General features: G+C 36.0%; 2 protein-coding genes across 3 annotated transcripts; one reads left to right on the plus strand and one right to left on the minus strand.

The window, feature by feature from the left end:
• Positions 1-1,635: 1,635 nt before the first annotated feature.
• LOC104114452 (uncharacterized) lies at positions 1,636-14,330 on the minus strand. Of its 2 annotated transcripts, XM_033660835.2 has the most exons (15): positions 14,115-14,330; positions 13,389-13,493; positions 13,224-13,292; positions 12,241-12,330; positions 8,231-8,314; positions 7,640-7,804; positions 6,203-6,390; positions 5,594-5,666; positions 5,162-5,215; positions 4,675-4,932; positions 2,976-3,182; positions 2,727-2,830; positions 2,415-2,559; positions 2,212-2,346; positions 1,636-2,115 (listed from the first exon to the last, which is right to left on the minus strand). In XM_033660835.2, the coding sequence occupies exons 1-15, from the start codon at positions 14,220-14,222 to the stop codon at positions 1,939-1,941; spliced, it is 1,962 nt and encodes a 653-aa protein (XP_033516726.1). In that variant the 5' UTR covers positions 14,223-14,330; the 3' UTR covers positions 1,636-1,938. The 2 variants fall into 2 exon arrangements, with proteins under 2 accessions (XP_033516726.1, XP_033516727.1); XM_033660836.2 differs by lacking the exon at positions 14,115-14,330 and having other exon boundaries at positions 13,224-13,288.
• LOC104111484 (uncharacterized) lies at positions 10,065-11,633 on the plus strand. Its single transcript, XM_070196733.1, has 3 exons — positions 10,065-11,116; positions 11,206-11,324; positions 11,464-11,633. The coding sequence occupies exon 1, from the start codon at positions 10,089-10,091 to the stop codon at positions 11,010-11,012; it is 924 nt and encodes a 307-aa protein (XP_070052834.1). The 5' UTR covers positions 10,065-10,088; the 3' UTR covers positions 11,013-11,116; positions 11,206-11,324; positions 11,464-11,633.
• Positions 14,331-14,835: the final 505 nt, after the last annotated feature.

The following is a 14,835-nucleotide window of genomic DNA, read 5'->3' on the forward strand; positions in this document are numbered from 1 at the left end:
GAAAAGAATGAGGATTCATATCGTCAACCCAAACTTGTTTGGGATTGAGGTGTTGTTATTGTTATGTAACATCACAAACCACGTGAGAGATAAGTTTTATGAAGCCAAAAATGGAGGAAAATCTCTGAAATTATCTATATATTTTTTTAAAAGGAATATGTGTATTTATAATTTTTTCTTTCATAGAGATACTATTGTTTCAAAGAAAATTGGGAGCTCTTACAAAAGGCTAACCTCTAAGAAAATTACAACTACTCTAACAAGGTTTATTACTTTGCACGATTTTTTTCAAAACTATTTCTCCCAAAATAAATCCGGAAAAATTGTACACCCGAGATCACCACTTTAATTTTATTAATAATTACACCTTTTCAGTAATATTTGAATAACTTTGTGTTCTTAAAAAATTCAAGAAAAAACGGTCATTACTTTAGAAAGTCTCCACCAGTCACCCAAAGTTCAAACCACGCTACACTTTCTCATCCTATTACTCTTGTCCACATTCCACTTTGCGGATGTCTTAAAACATTTTCTGCATTCAAGAACTGATATACAACTAACTTTCCAACATTTTCCCTGCTATAGACAGTATAAATCAAGCATCAAACCAAAATTGCCAATTTTTTGGTTAGATAGGACATCTATTTTTATTCATCTACATTTAACTTTTAGAAGATCGATAAGAATCGTGAAACAAACTATGTATGCATGTATACACGCGAACTTGTGTGCAAGCGCGTTCATTGCTTTCAGATTCAACTATATATATAGTTGAAAATTTTATATATCGAAACGCAGTCTCTTTATTCATGCATCCACAGAACAAAAGAGGTGTGGTGAGGTGCATCAGATAAAGATGAAGTGAGGTGCTGTTCTTAAACAGTCTAATCCGAAGTGTGACTTCTTTGTCATTATAATATTCCAGTAGGAACTCCTCATCACTATCTGAATATAAGTAATTTGAAAGTTCAAGTGATTGAGAAGCTGCAAAATTACTAGCTGCGGATGACCTATGTGAAAGAAGTCACTCCAGATAAAATTACCTAACAGAATTTAATTAAAAGTATTTCACTTATGGAACCAAAGATAAAACCAAATAATATCAGAGGTACCTGTACTTCTTAAGAAAAGTGGAGCACATTCTCATGATATTTTCCTAAACAAGCATTCAGCTGTGGTATCGACAGGAGAGTGCTCTGTGTGGCAGTAAACAAGCATTCTCATAATGGAGATTGGTCGTTGGCGAAAACATGAAAACTAGCTCCGCTTTTTCTGAAGCAGATGTTACCTTATTTCCTTTGTGGCGAGCAATCTCTAAGGTTGTCATCTGCAACAGCAAAAGTGTAATATTAGCGAGTAACTAATAACATCATCGCGGAAAACTACTTAACACAATCCAACAAGATACCTTACAGAGATCCTGAAACTCTGTCATACTTCCTGACTTTAACAAGCTGAGTAATACTTGACACTATTCTCGTGTGTTCTGAGACGTCTGATGACAGCTGTATTTTAGCAGTCTCACAATGTGCCAATATGCAAACGTCAAAACAGAGAACCTAAATCAAAGAGCTTCAGATTTTCAAGTTAGCTTCTTCACGAATGCATTGACATGCCCCTTATTATTTCCAAAGATTATAACACTCAAAACTGCTCATCACTTTTCTCCGACAATAAAGTTATATCAGTGAATGTACAATATCAAGTCAATATTTGACTCACATAAAAAATGAGATTTCAACCATGATACTGCATTCAACCTACATAGCCAACAGAGCATACAAGAAAGGTGATTTAGACATTTCATGTCCCATTGCCTGCTCCCGGATTATAACCTACAACTACAAATTATAAGCAGCAAGGTTTCTGGAGCTCTCTTTTGACTGTTTGCAGCACTGAAAAGAGGCAACTAATAATAATGATTCTAACTACAGAACACTATTCATTTCCATACTCCGAAGCACTCAAATATTCACCATGCTCCTCAAAGTACTCAATCAACCTCTTCAAGAATTTATCACCACTGACTGTCTCAGTATCACATACAAGACAGCACTGTCTCCTTGCTCGTGTCACAGCAACATTCATTCTCCTTCTGTCACTAAGAAATCCCACCTAGTCAGGAAATGTTTTCATATTAGATTCACCATGTTGTTACTCAAAATGAGCAGTTTAGCTATACATGAGAGTTCCTACAATTGTGAAGAGTACCTCTTTCTTTGAGTTTGATCGGACCATAGAAATGATAATGGCTTCTTTTTCTCGACCCTGGAAACCATCAACAGTCGAGATCTCCATTTCTTTTAATTTTTCTTCATTGCTTTTGAGCTTTTTCAAGAAAACGACCTGCACACATTTTTAGTATAACTCAAACTTGAAACCAGCTTGGTCTTTTTATTATTAATCACACTTACCTGTGCTGCATAAGGAGTGATTAGTCCAATATCAGAAGCTCGGACTCCGCTTTCGACTAGTCTCTTTGCATGGGCAATGGCAACCTCAGCTTCACCTTCATTCAATGTGCTATCTTCCTCATCCTTTTTTTCTTCCATGTCACACCTGAAATATATAGTGTGAAGACCTGAGCATAGAAGTTACAGGTAGATTTTCTACATGTACACAGGTTCTCGTTCTGGTACCAGACCACCTCGACTTTCAACTTTAGAACTTCCCTATTTGAAATGGGAGAGAAGAATAACCCCAAGAAATGAGAGAAGAGCCAGTACCCAGCTATGTCTATGAGCAGAAGGGTTGATTCTGTGGAAGGTGTTTTCTTCACATCCTCAAGGTGATATAACATATGACTGGCAACACTTGAATGGGCTTCAATCTACAATCATAAATGCAGCAGAAAAGTTTGGATAAAATAGATGTCAATACGTTTCATTGATATTGTTATATTAGAGTGTTGTAGAAAATTAATAATGACGGAAAACATTTTTATATTCAACCAACAGTTAAAAATGACCGAGCACCTTATTATCATACAGCTCTCCAGATGACCAGTTCATAATCAGTTTATGCATGCGGTACTGAACAGTGAGCATAGATGTGATTTCATCTCCGTACAAATCTGCTAAACGTTCAAAAAGTGTCTTTCCCAGTCCTTTCTTCTCAGCTTCTACACTTTGAATGGTTGGCGGAAGCTGGAGATGATCTCCAGCCAATATACACCTTGATCCCTGTAAGCAAGGAACCACATCATTAGCTTACAAGAATTGATAACTAAATATGATCCCTTTTTCATCTGTTTTTCACTTCTTCTATTTCGTTTTCAGTGTTATTAAAAGCCGTTGCTTTATTGCTTAAAGTGATGAAGCTATGCAAAGCAAGCGGTTGCTTCATGGATGAAGCCACGTGCTTCAGAAATGTGCACTTCAAACAATGACGCGCGAGGTGATCAAACGAAAAAACGGAAAGTTCTTTCAGTCTCAGCTTTGAGCAGTTGGATTAATATCGGAATTATTATATCTGATGTTGCAATTAATTATTTTAATTGCAACTATAGTATTATAGAACTAAATTCATATAAGTTTGATATTTTTTATTTCACGTACATTCTTCGTTTCATTTCAAAGAAGAGTGTGCTTCACTTTTCACTTTCGCTTCAAGCCCCATGAATCTTGTCGCTTTTGCACAGAGTTTTCAGAAATATGGAATAGTAAAAGCACAAGTAACTGCTACGTTGATTAGAAACTTGAATCACAATAACCCAGCCACCAACATATGGGAGAAACGCAAAATATTGAATAACAATATTATCAGGAGAAGTTAACCCATAAGGGCTTTAGACTAGCCAGTTAAGCTACTTCTGATTAGCTTCTTTATCATTTTCTCTTGATTTGTTAAAGAATCCACGCACCTAAACCTCCTCCTCCAAAAAATAGAGAATAGTGAATGGGACAGGAAGACCATAACATAAAAAGTTTAAAAGTGACTTCCAACCAATAAAGCTGTTTCTACAAGAAAAAATCTTAATTCACAAGACATAGCTAATTACACCGTGACGAAGGAAGCAAACCACTGCAAAAGTGCTGGCACTCTATATACAAGGCTGAAGTAAAGATTCATCTTTGACTTGAAACTTCATTCCACAAGGATGTTAATGACTATCTCACATAAGGTTTGTCCAATTAATTTAATATCTTAAAGTAATGAGTCTTGAGCACAACACAGATGACCCAATTACTCGTCCATGGCAAGAGGCAAGGTCTGGCCCCACCAGGAAAACCCCACTTCATTACTATGAGATTTTTTTAAATACCTCTGGCAACACAAAAGGTCCTTCCAGTTATGCAGGCTGAGTTGGAATGTATAGCTCTCGTATGTCACATTCCAGAAAATGGACAGGTAGGTTCAAAAACTTAGCAGAAGATCTTTCAGTTTTCATTTTTTTCCTTTGGGAAAACCAGCAAATTTGTCATCCAAAACTCAGACGCCAGTCTGCTAACTCAGCTAATTACATGAATTGACTACTTATATTGTGTAAGAGAACTTACAACCCAGTTCTCACTCTCCTACATCCATTCATATAGAGAAAGTTGATGTTATATTAATCAGTAGTCTAGCAGGAGTTACCTAAAGAACTGATTGACAGTTTCTTAACATCAAAAAGAATCTAGCAAAAACTGATCCATAGAACGGATATTTAGGCATCATTGATAGCATTTTCACCTTCAATAAAGCAATCCAGCATGCTATTTCCAATGCCTGAGCAGCTTCATCAATAATAACCAAATCAAATGACATGCCGTCCAACTTCTTTGACAATGCCCCAGTCAATGTTGTCAGGACTACATCTGCATTCTTAAGAACATCTGTTACTGCTAGCTGCTGCCTTTTACGCTCTTCTTTGGAAAGAGACTTGAGCTCCCTCCTGATATCCCTCTTTGCATTTCTATCTTTAGCTTTTAATAACTTTCCATTCAATGTCTGCAGAATCCATCATGAAACAAATGGGACAAGGCAATAGTTGAACAGAGAATTATCAAAGTGTACACAAAAATGTCAGGCCTTAATGAACTGCAGAATAGGAAAAAGAATATCTTAGACCTATCTTGATAATTCAAACTTCCAAAAAGAAATCCTTATACTGAGAGTTAACTTCCTCTGAATCCTGGACAAGCTAAAGAATAATTGACAACAATTGAGTATATCATACCTTCATCTCCTTGCGGATGTCATTTGCAAGAGCACTATTATCACCACGGAGAACCTATAGAGAAAGAAGAAATTACAAAATGTAGCCCTCGGCCATTAAAAAAGAACTTTAATCAACAAAAAGTGCATGGGAAAAAAAGGCAACTTATTGCGAATCAATATAGTTCAACCCAGATCAAAAAATCGAGTAAGAAAGGCGGGGAAAGCAGAGTATGAATGCTGGCCCGCCCTATCCCCAGGAATCCTTCACAACAAACAAAGGTTATAAGAAACTAGTGTGCTCTAGTCTATTTTTAAGTAGAGTGCACTTAGAAAGCAAGAAGGTGTAATTATGCTCCTATGTACTAAAAGAAACAGACACCATACAAGAAAACAGCGCGACCCAATAACATTCTATGATTCGAGATTCTTGCCAAATGAAAAGGAATATCACCTGGGCATCAAGAGCGCTATCCAATACTTGTGGGAGCATACGTGCCGGATGTCCCAATCTCACCAACTTCACTCTGCAAAACATGGACAGAATAAACCCATTAACAATTCAAATAACATCACAAAATCTGATAACTAAAAATAATCATTTTGTGTAGCTCAGAGCTAGGGCATGAAGTCCCTGCAGAAAAGATGATATAATCATGTGTCTACTAGTACGAGTTGCATCATCAAACTTACAGTTTACACATTATCTTAAATAGAAGCAAATAATACAGGTGGGCAGGAAAACAGACTGCAAGTCAGACCAACACCTAAATTACAAACTCATCCAAGAGCAGACCAAATGTTCCGGTCAGAGGGACATAATAGTGGCACCATTTAAATTAAACCTAAGTTCTGAAAGGTAAACCACACTTCTGACCATTTTAAGTTGCAGTATTTGAGATAGTGGAAATTATTTTCACCTGTCTTATTGGAACTTTAGGCGGTTATCGAAAAAAAAGATAGAAAAAATTACACTGAAAAAGATCATTTCAATACAGACATCAGTGTTTCACCCTGAGGAGAAAGGTGCCAACTAGAAGTTAATCACCCAAGACATATTTACCTGTGTGGAACAAGTCTCTCAACAATGTTATCAACAGCAATATTTGAAGCAGCACAAGCAAGGATCTTTGAACCACGTTTCGCTTCCTGCAAAATAATCTCAACAACAGTAGTTGTCTTCCCAGTTCCAGGAGGCCCATGCAGCAAAAATACGTTCTTGGATGAAAGCGCCTTTGAGATGGCATCTTTCTTCAAAGATTAAGGACAAGGTATCAGTTTATAGCAGCCAGCATACAGATCAGCAATCATCGATACTGCTTAGTGCCCATTACTCCATATTAAATACAAGAACACCAAGGTAATATGCAAGGCAATGTACCCTAAGTATCTGCTTTGTTTAAAGTCAATCAACCAATCAACTACCCTCAATCCAAAACTAGTTGAGGTTGATAAAAAACAACTAAGTATTAAAGCTAGTTAGTTGATATTTCCTATATGGATCCTTTGTTTCCGTTGTATTCTGAAATCAGACATAAAAAGGGAAATACTAGAAGCGGATTTCCCAAAGTTTTGTAATATAAGATGAAACCTGAAAATAAAGATGAGCCAATTGGAGTGATTCACTCAAATCATTCACTTTTTCATTTCTTTTCTTTTTTTTATATGAAATGTACTTTTTCATCCTTGTAGCCCTATCGTCAAATTTTTAAGATGAAAATTCTTCTCCAATATGGATCATTTTATGAGAACGCAATTGCTACAAGCTATGTTGCTCGGACTCTCCGAAAATGTCGCCGGATGCGTGTCGGATCCTGCAAAAGTAGTGTATTTTTGGAGGACCTGACACAGGTGCGGTAGCATTTTAGAGAGTCCTCGCAACATAGGCTAAACGTGTATTAATGGTGTTGATGGCTGAAAATATGTGCAACTCAATAGTTTTAACATCCAGGTGCCAAGAGTGGAACTGATTTAAGAGGCTGTCAAACATTTGACAAGCAGTCATAGAACAAATGGAAAATTGCAGAAAAACAAGCCATTTGGACATCCATTTGCCAGAAGCTAGAAGCTAACACTATGTAGCTTTCAGTAAGCAAAGGTTAGGCATTTAACATGGACATCCCTGCCTGCTCCTACAGATTTCTCAAAGCGCAAGTATTACAATTTCTTTCAACTTAAATCATCTCTATGGTACAGATTTAGGATAGTAACAACAAATCTTTGGTATCTATAATTAAACTTTATGCATTAATTATTTATACTTGCAATTTTGTCGAGGCTTCTCTAAAGACTGATACAAGTCAAGATGGTATACACATGGTCAAATATACCAAGCAAGGTTCTTTATGCCTCTCTGCCAAAAAAAAAGGGACTAATCCAAATACTAGTTTTTAGGAATGCACCAGTAGAACACGTAAAAGACAGAAGGAGAGAAAATGATGAAGTAGGAACAGGGGCATGTTTAAGAAAAAATAATTAAAACGATTGATGCCTCCACAACCTGAGAGTGATCAAGGTTGCGATTAAAAGGAGTGAAATTGACATCCTTCTTAGACATTGTTGGTGGTCTCTCCCCGAAAAGAACAGGAACTAAGTCAGAGGCAGGGCCCTTCAGCACACCTTTACTCAGTTGTATCAATGTGTCCTTCATCCGACGGTAGGTCACCTACAAAAGCAACTCCAATAGAAAGACTCTTCAAACTTCAGAAGTTCATACATAATTTTTCTCCACTAGTACAACTTAGAGAATTTCTAGAGCGCGAATTTTCCTGAACTTCAAACAATCAAAATTACAACATAGCATGCATAGAACTACTAACTTTGATACCTTCGGAAAGGTATAGCAAAAATCCGCCTTGTGACTTAGGGAAGGAACTACCTTAAAAGTATTCAAGTCAAACATTATTGCTTAATAAATAGGCGATCCTTAAAACCTCAAGTCAGATAAAATTGTATCCTATGTATCAATCAACTACATGGGAAACAGGGCTTATATGCTTTTATTTGTTACATCAAGACCGTGTTGGTACTCATTCATCTCAATTAGATGTAGGCAAAAAACATCACCTTTTCCAGATCAAGAATCATGTACCTCATTTGCCAACTTCTCAAGGCGTAAAGGATTATTCAGACCCTCTTCTGGGACATCATCAAAAGCAACAGTAATAGATGAGTCCTGCTCCATGAGAAAACAAACTTTTAAAGATCCAACCTAAAAACATTATTAATAACCTACACTCCATACAAATATTAAATAATAGAAAATTAAAAAAAAGAACTGCATTTTGGTCTCAATCGACAAAACATTTTTTTTATGACCATTTCAATCAACATAATATTCACTTCACATCGTTTCTTTTTCAATTGTTGGTTCCAGTGTTTAGAAAAGCGATCGCTTCGTCGCTTTAAGCGCGAAGCGACCCAGTGTCGCTTCTAGCTGCCTGAGGCGACTCGACCAAGGGAAGCGCACGCTTCAATGGAGGAATCGACGAAGCGAGGAAAGCGATGAAGCGATGAAGTCTATTAAAAAAGCGCAGAGAGACCTTTTTTAAATTAAAAAAAAAACTTTGGGTCTGTTTTTTTATTATACAAAACAGACCCCTAAATCGACAAAAATTGACCATTTCTTCTTCTCTCTTCTTCGATCGACGTCGACCAAAGCCTAGGGTTCAACTTCATCGACATTGCTGACCAGTCCAGGTAATTTTCTTCTTCTCCTTTCTTCTTCACTGTTTTTTCTTTCTTTCTTTCTTTCTTCTTCTTGTTCCCGTCCAGATTCTGCTTTTCTTTCTTTCTTTTTCCTTCTTTCTTCTTCGTTTATCTCTGAACAGTCCAGTTTGCACACTGTTCAGACTTCAGCGTCTTCTTCTTCTTCCTTTTATCTCTAACCCGTCCAGATTCTGTTTTTTTCCCCTTTTATTCTTTTTATTTATTAATTTTAATATGTATTTTAGTTTATAAAATTAATTATTATTTATATATGTTATATTTTTCAGTTTATTTGATTTTTTTAATGTATATTTCAGTGTATATTAATTATTATATATATGTTATATTTTCAGTTTATTTGATTAATTTTATATGTATTTCATTTTAGAAAATTAATTATTATATATATATATATATGTTATATTTTAGTTTATTTGATTTTTTTAATGTGTATTTCGGTTTATAAAATTAATTATTATATATATGATATGTATTTTCAGTTTATTTGATTATGTATTTTCTTATATCTTAATAGGGATTTCAAAATGTCTCAAAGATCGAAAGAGAAAGACCCGACTTGGCGATATGGCGATAGAGTTAATGAGAAGAATACAAATGTTGTATGCAAGTTTTGTAACAAGATTACAACGGGTGGAATTTATCGCTTTAAATTCTATCTTATTGGTGGCGATAGAAACGTCACAAGTTGTCCGAAATGCCCACCGGAGGTGAGGGATGAAATAAAGAATTTTGTTGAGAAGAAGAAGGAGCAAAAAAATCAAATGAGTCATCAACCATTGGTGACCAATCTTGATGATGATGATGATGATGATATTGAAGAATTGTCACTTCCAACAAAACGGGGAAGAGATGCAATCTCTTCAAGCCATGGATCGACGGGTACGAGTAGGACTAAAGGTCCTATAGATTGCTATTTCCCAAAGAAGCCGGAAGGAAAGAGCGGTGAAAAAGATGTACAAAAAAATGCTAAGGACATTTTGAGGGATCATGCAGTTAGAGCTTTTGCACGATGGGTCTATGATGTTGGGCTCCCCTTCAATTGTGTCAACTATACTGACACTTTTGGAGACTTTATTGAGGCCGTTGGTCAATACGGACCTGGAATGAAGCCTCCCACTTATCATGAAATCAGAGGTCCTTATCTAAATAATGAAGTGGAGGAGACTAATAAAATTGTGAAGGAACATAAAGTTGCGTGGAACAAGTATGGCTGCTCCATTATGATGGATAAGTGGACGGCAAGAACTGGGAAAATGATTATTAATGTATTAGTGAATTCTCCCAAGGGAAGTTTGTTTCTTGAGTCCATTGATGCTAGCGACTCATCCACTGACCACATCAAAATGTTCACCTTATTTCAGAACACCATTGAAAAGATTGGCCCAAGAAAAATTGTTCAAGTGGTCACTGATAATGCGAGTGAAAATATGAAAGCGGGTGGCATGGTGGAAGGAGCGTACAAGAATGTCTATTGGACTCCATGTGCGGCTCATTGTATCAACTTAATATTCGGGGACATTTTCAAGGAAAAACCCTTCTCTACAGTTTTTGGCCAGGGCGTTAGGGTACATTCTTATATTTCTCAGCGGCCCTTGTTATTGAATATGATGAGAAGATTCACCAGACAAAAAAATTTGGTGAAACCGGGCAAGACAAGGTTCGCCACTGCTTTCTTGACTTTGCATAGTATCCACTTACAAAAAGCCAATTTGAGAAAGTTGTTCACTTCAGAGGAATGGAGCAAGAGTAAATTTGCAAAGGAAAGTGCGGGGAAAGATGTTGCACACATTATTCTTTCTTATTCTTTTTGGAATAATGTCCTTCATGCTCTTAAAATTGGTGGCCCTTTGGTTAAAGTACTCAGTTTGGTGGATGGAGAGCAAAAACCACCAATGGGCTGCCTCTATGAAGTTATGGATAGGGCCAATGAGGCTATTCAAGCATCATTCACTGATGAGCAGAAATATGCAAAGGTCTTTCAGATCATTGATGCAAGATGGAGTGAGCAACTTCATAGACCTTTGCATGCAGCTGGACTTATTCTGAACCCGTCACTCTTTTATGATCAGCATGAGAATAATTCATTGGCTAGAGAAGTGTGGACAGGATTCCATGAGGTTGTTATCAAGTTGACCCCAGAATGAAAACTTGCAAGAAAAGATAGTAGATCAGCTTGCTATTTACAAGGCAGCTGAGGGACTTTTTAAGCTCTGACTTGCTATTAAACAAAGAAAGACGAAGTCGCCAGGTGACCAAGTGCTTCTATATTTTATAGCTCTAACTTTAATGTATTTTTTATACGTATTAACTCTTGAATATTCTTTTTCACTTCTATAGTTGAGTGGTGGGACCAATATGGTGTAGAGACTCCGGATTTACAGACTTTCGCCATCAGAGTTCTAAATTTAACTTGTAGCTCATCCGGATGTGAAAGGAATTGGAGCGTTTTTGAACACGTGAGAAATAAAAAGAATTATTTCGTGTTTTGAGATAAAGTAAATTATACAATTTACCTTATCAAAAAAAAAGAGATAAAGTAAATTATATCTCAATTCTCCCAACTCCTACTAATTAGTTGACACATCTTGTTTGCAGATTCATACAAAGAAGAGGAATCGACTAACCTTGAAGCGCCTCCATAATCTAGTGTTCATAAAATACAATAGAGCATTGAGGCGTCGCTACAACCACCGCAATCTAATTGATCCAATTCTTTTGGACAATATTGATGAGGCTAATGAGTGGCTAACCGGAGTCCCCGAAAATTGTGAAGATGAAGAAGTATTTGAAGGCGACTCTAATTTCACTTGGGGTGATGTTGCGATTGCTAGTGGAGTTGGAGAGAATCCTTATGGTTTAAGGGGGAATACTTCAAGTTCAAGCTCGATAGGAAGGGAAAAAGTGTGACTACTACAAGTCGATCTCTATCCCTAATTGATGAAGATGAAAGTGATCATGAAGAGGAAGAGGAGGGGGAAGAAGATGACGACGAGCAATATGAAGATAATAGAGGAATTCAAGATTTTGACAATCTTGAAGAAGAACAAGAAGAATAGAAGAATAAGATGTTGATTCTAGTAATTTAGTAGCTTTGATTTTGCTTGTCCTATGGTTTGTGGAGGATTTGGTGGTACCTAGTACCTACTTTTAAGTTTTTAAATTGAACTTTTTGATTATTTATAATTTTATATTGTGTCTTTGCAAGGTTTACATTATATTTTTTAAGAATTGCGCTTCACTTTAATAAAACGTGCACTTCGCTTTTGAAGCGAGGCGAGCCCTTGTCGCTTTTTTGCGCTTCTCGCTCTTAAAAACACTGGATGGTTCTCTCTCCACTTTGTATATCAAGTAAATGCTTTACAGCTATATTACCTTTAGCCTGTAGACAACCCCCTGTCCAAGTGCAGGGGAGCCTAAATCAGCTTTGTTTGGTTTCAGAACAACAACGTCATGAGTGCCAAACTGCAAGAGAAGGAAGTATCTTCAGAAAAAATAGTGACTGCAGATTAAAAGAAACTGAAGGGGAAAGGGGAGCTTAAAGCTTTAGTTCAAAAGAGTAAAATCTGATATCATCAAAACTCAAACACAGTAAGTGGCCTAGTTACGACAAGGATCAATTAGTAACTGTTACGAAGGGTTCTGAATATTTGGTCTCATCAATCTCTGGTAGACCGGTAGAGGCAAGCTTCTGAAGCTAAGTTTAGTGCAGGCTGTACGCTTCGGTTCTTTTAGGCGGCATTTTAGTGCAGGCACCAAGATTTCAAGACATGCAACTCAACAGCCACAGACTTTGTGTTAACGATGGCAGCACTAAATGATAATATAGCTGGAAAAGCGATATATTTACTGTTAATAAAACATTATAAATTATGAATAGAAAACGAAAAGTTAGTTTGAAAAACTCGCAACTGAATTAGAAATTAAAAAATACATCTATGCATTTGAGTTAAATATTTAAAATGGTTTTAACTTCATATATTTCATTCATTTGCAATTTTAAAAATGGTTTTGAATTTGATTGAAAAGGTTTTTACTTCATATATTTCATTCGTTGGTCCTGCAATTGTTCTATGTGATTATAATTACCTTCACCTTTTCAAAAGAAAATAATAATTTACTAATCTTTGTTACAAATAAATATTTTTATATTTTTTTCATCTGCTTTTTCTTCACTGAAACGAGTGCTTTAATTTTGCTTTGCACTTGATGCCCAGCAGACAGTTACTACATTTTTACGCTTTTCGCCTTTTGACAGCATTGATCTCTGACAAAGAACATATCTTTTATACTTGCAATAAAATGCCTAGATCTTGAAAGCATTATAGAGAAATCCTCTTAATCACATCGCAATTCACCTTGTGAGGCGGAAGAATATCCCCTTTGTTTGATTGAAGCTCCATCAGCGTCTTGCCCATTAACCCTGTCTGTCCATAAAATGCAAAACTAGTGAAAAGACCGTGCTTAATCCAACTTAATGTATCCAAAATAGCATAATCAAGAAGCAGGGGAAAAAATACTACCTGGATATCAGCACACTTCAAATTCAGAATAGTGGAACCCTTCTTCTGAGCAGAATCCAAACTCCTCGTCTCAGCTGAGCTCATGGAAAGTGATATTTCAGCTTCCTTAACAGATCATTCAGGTAACACATCACAATATCAGCATATTTGTGGAAAAAATAAAGAACAACATTTCTAGCTATAACAACTACTTCCTCTGTCCGACTTTAGGTGTCCAACCAACTAAACAACCACATCCCAATTCTAAATAAGTTGGGGTCTGCTATATGAATACTTTGTACGCATTCCTCTCAATTCAAGCCCGTCAATGACGTCCCAACTTATTTAAGTATTGAGAAGATTAATCTGACTGTTTTTAAGATGACTGTCAACCTAACACAACCCTTATCTTTCATACCGAGTAGGGACGGGCTATGCTTCCAAAGCTCATATAGGAAAAATTTCCCACTTTAGGGGTCCACATTTTAGATGAAATTCCACATTAACTCTCCAATTTAGGTGTTTGCGCTTACTGAAGTATATTAACAAAATACATTGATAGACAAAATTCAGACCTTTTGACACCCAAAAAGGTCTTAAAGCATAGATAATATGACAAAGATTATCCTAATTCCTACAGACACATTATTCACCTCTTTCATATACATTTCTAATTAAAAATCAAACTGTAATCCCAAAAATGGCCAAAACGTGGGGAATTGGAGAAAAAAGGGTGCAGGTGAGTACCTTTTCCAAATCTAGTAAAGGGGCCATGGTGGAAACGAACTGGTCGACAGTCATGGCAGTTGAAGATGATGATTTGTTTTTCTTGTTGTTGCTTTTCCCTTTCTCCATTTGCTACTAACTGACTAACTCTGCGATGATGATGAAGAACGTTGGGAAACAATTACTTTCACCCGGTTTTACAAAGGGTTACGAAATTTCCTTTCCTTTTTCTTACGTTTGTACTTTTTGTAACTTTTTCTTTTTCTTTTAGTTTGGAGGGGAAAACTATTACTGTACTTAGTAGCAGTAAAAAGTTTTTGGAAATTTTAGGGCCCGTTTGGCCCTCAAAAAAAATTTACTTTTTTCGAATTTTTTTTACTTTTCTACATAATCAATGTTTGACTATAAAAATTTTAAATTTCACTTAAAATTAAATTTTAGAATTTTTTTCGAAAATTTTAAAAACTCCAATAAGCTGTTTTTCAATTTTTTTCACTTCAAATCACTACAAAAATTCAAAAATAACTCCAAGTTGTATTCATGTCCAAACACAATTATAATTTTCAAAATAATTTCACTTTTTTCGAGAATTTCACAATTCTTATGTCCAAATGCCTACTTAGTAGCTCAGTTGGTTAGCTATATGAAAGTTTAAATATGTATTTAATGGGAAAGAAAACACCGCAAATATAAAAGTCAAAGAAAGAAGACAAAAGAAGTATAAAATAGACAAAGAGAAAAA

Source organism: Nicotiana tomentosiformis, chromosome 3 (assembly GCF_000390325.3).
Source record: "Nicotiana tomentosiformis chromosome 3, ASM39032v3, whole genome shotgun sequence".
Lineage (NCBI taxonomy): Eukaryota > Viridiplantae > Streptophyta > Magnoliopsida > Solanales > Solanaceae > Nicotiana > Nicotiana tomentosiformis.

Excerpts from the sequence above, each read along its gene's own strand:
- LOC104111484 (XM_070196733.1), top strand. The coding sequence starts at position 10,089 with ATGATGGATAAGTGGACGGCAAGAACTGGGAAAATGATTATTAATGTA.
- LOC104114452 (XM_033660835.2), bottom strand. The coding sequence starts at position 14,222 with ATGGAGAAAGGGAAAAGCAACAACAAGAAAAACAAATCATCATCTTCA. Across the intron at positions 13,293-13,388 it reads TGAAGTGTGCTGATATCCAG|ACAGGGTTAATGGGCAAGAC; the intron begins GTAGTATTTTTT and ends TTTTATGGACAG. Across the intron at positions 3,183-4,674 it reads GCTGGATTGCTTTATTGAAG|GGATCAAGGTGTATATTGGC; the intron begins GTGAAAATGCTA and ends CCTTGCTTACAG.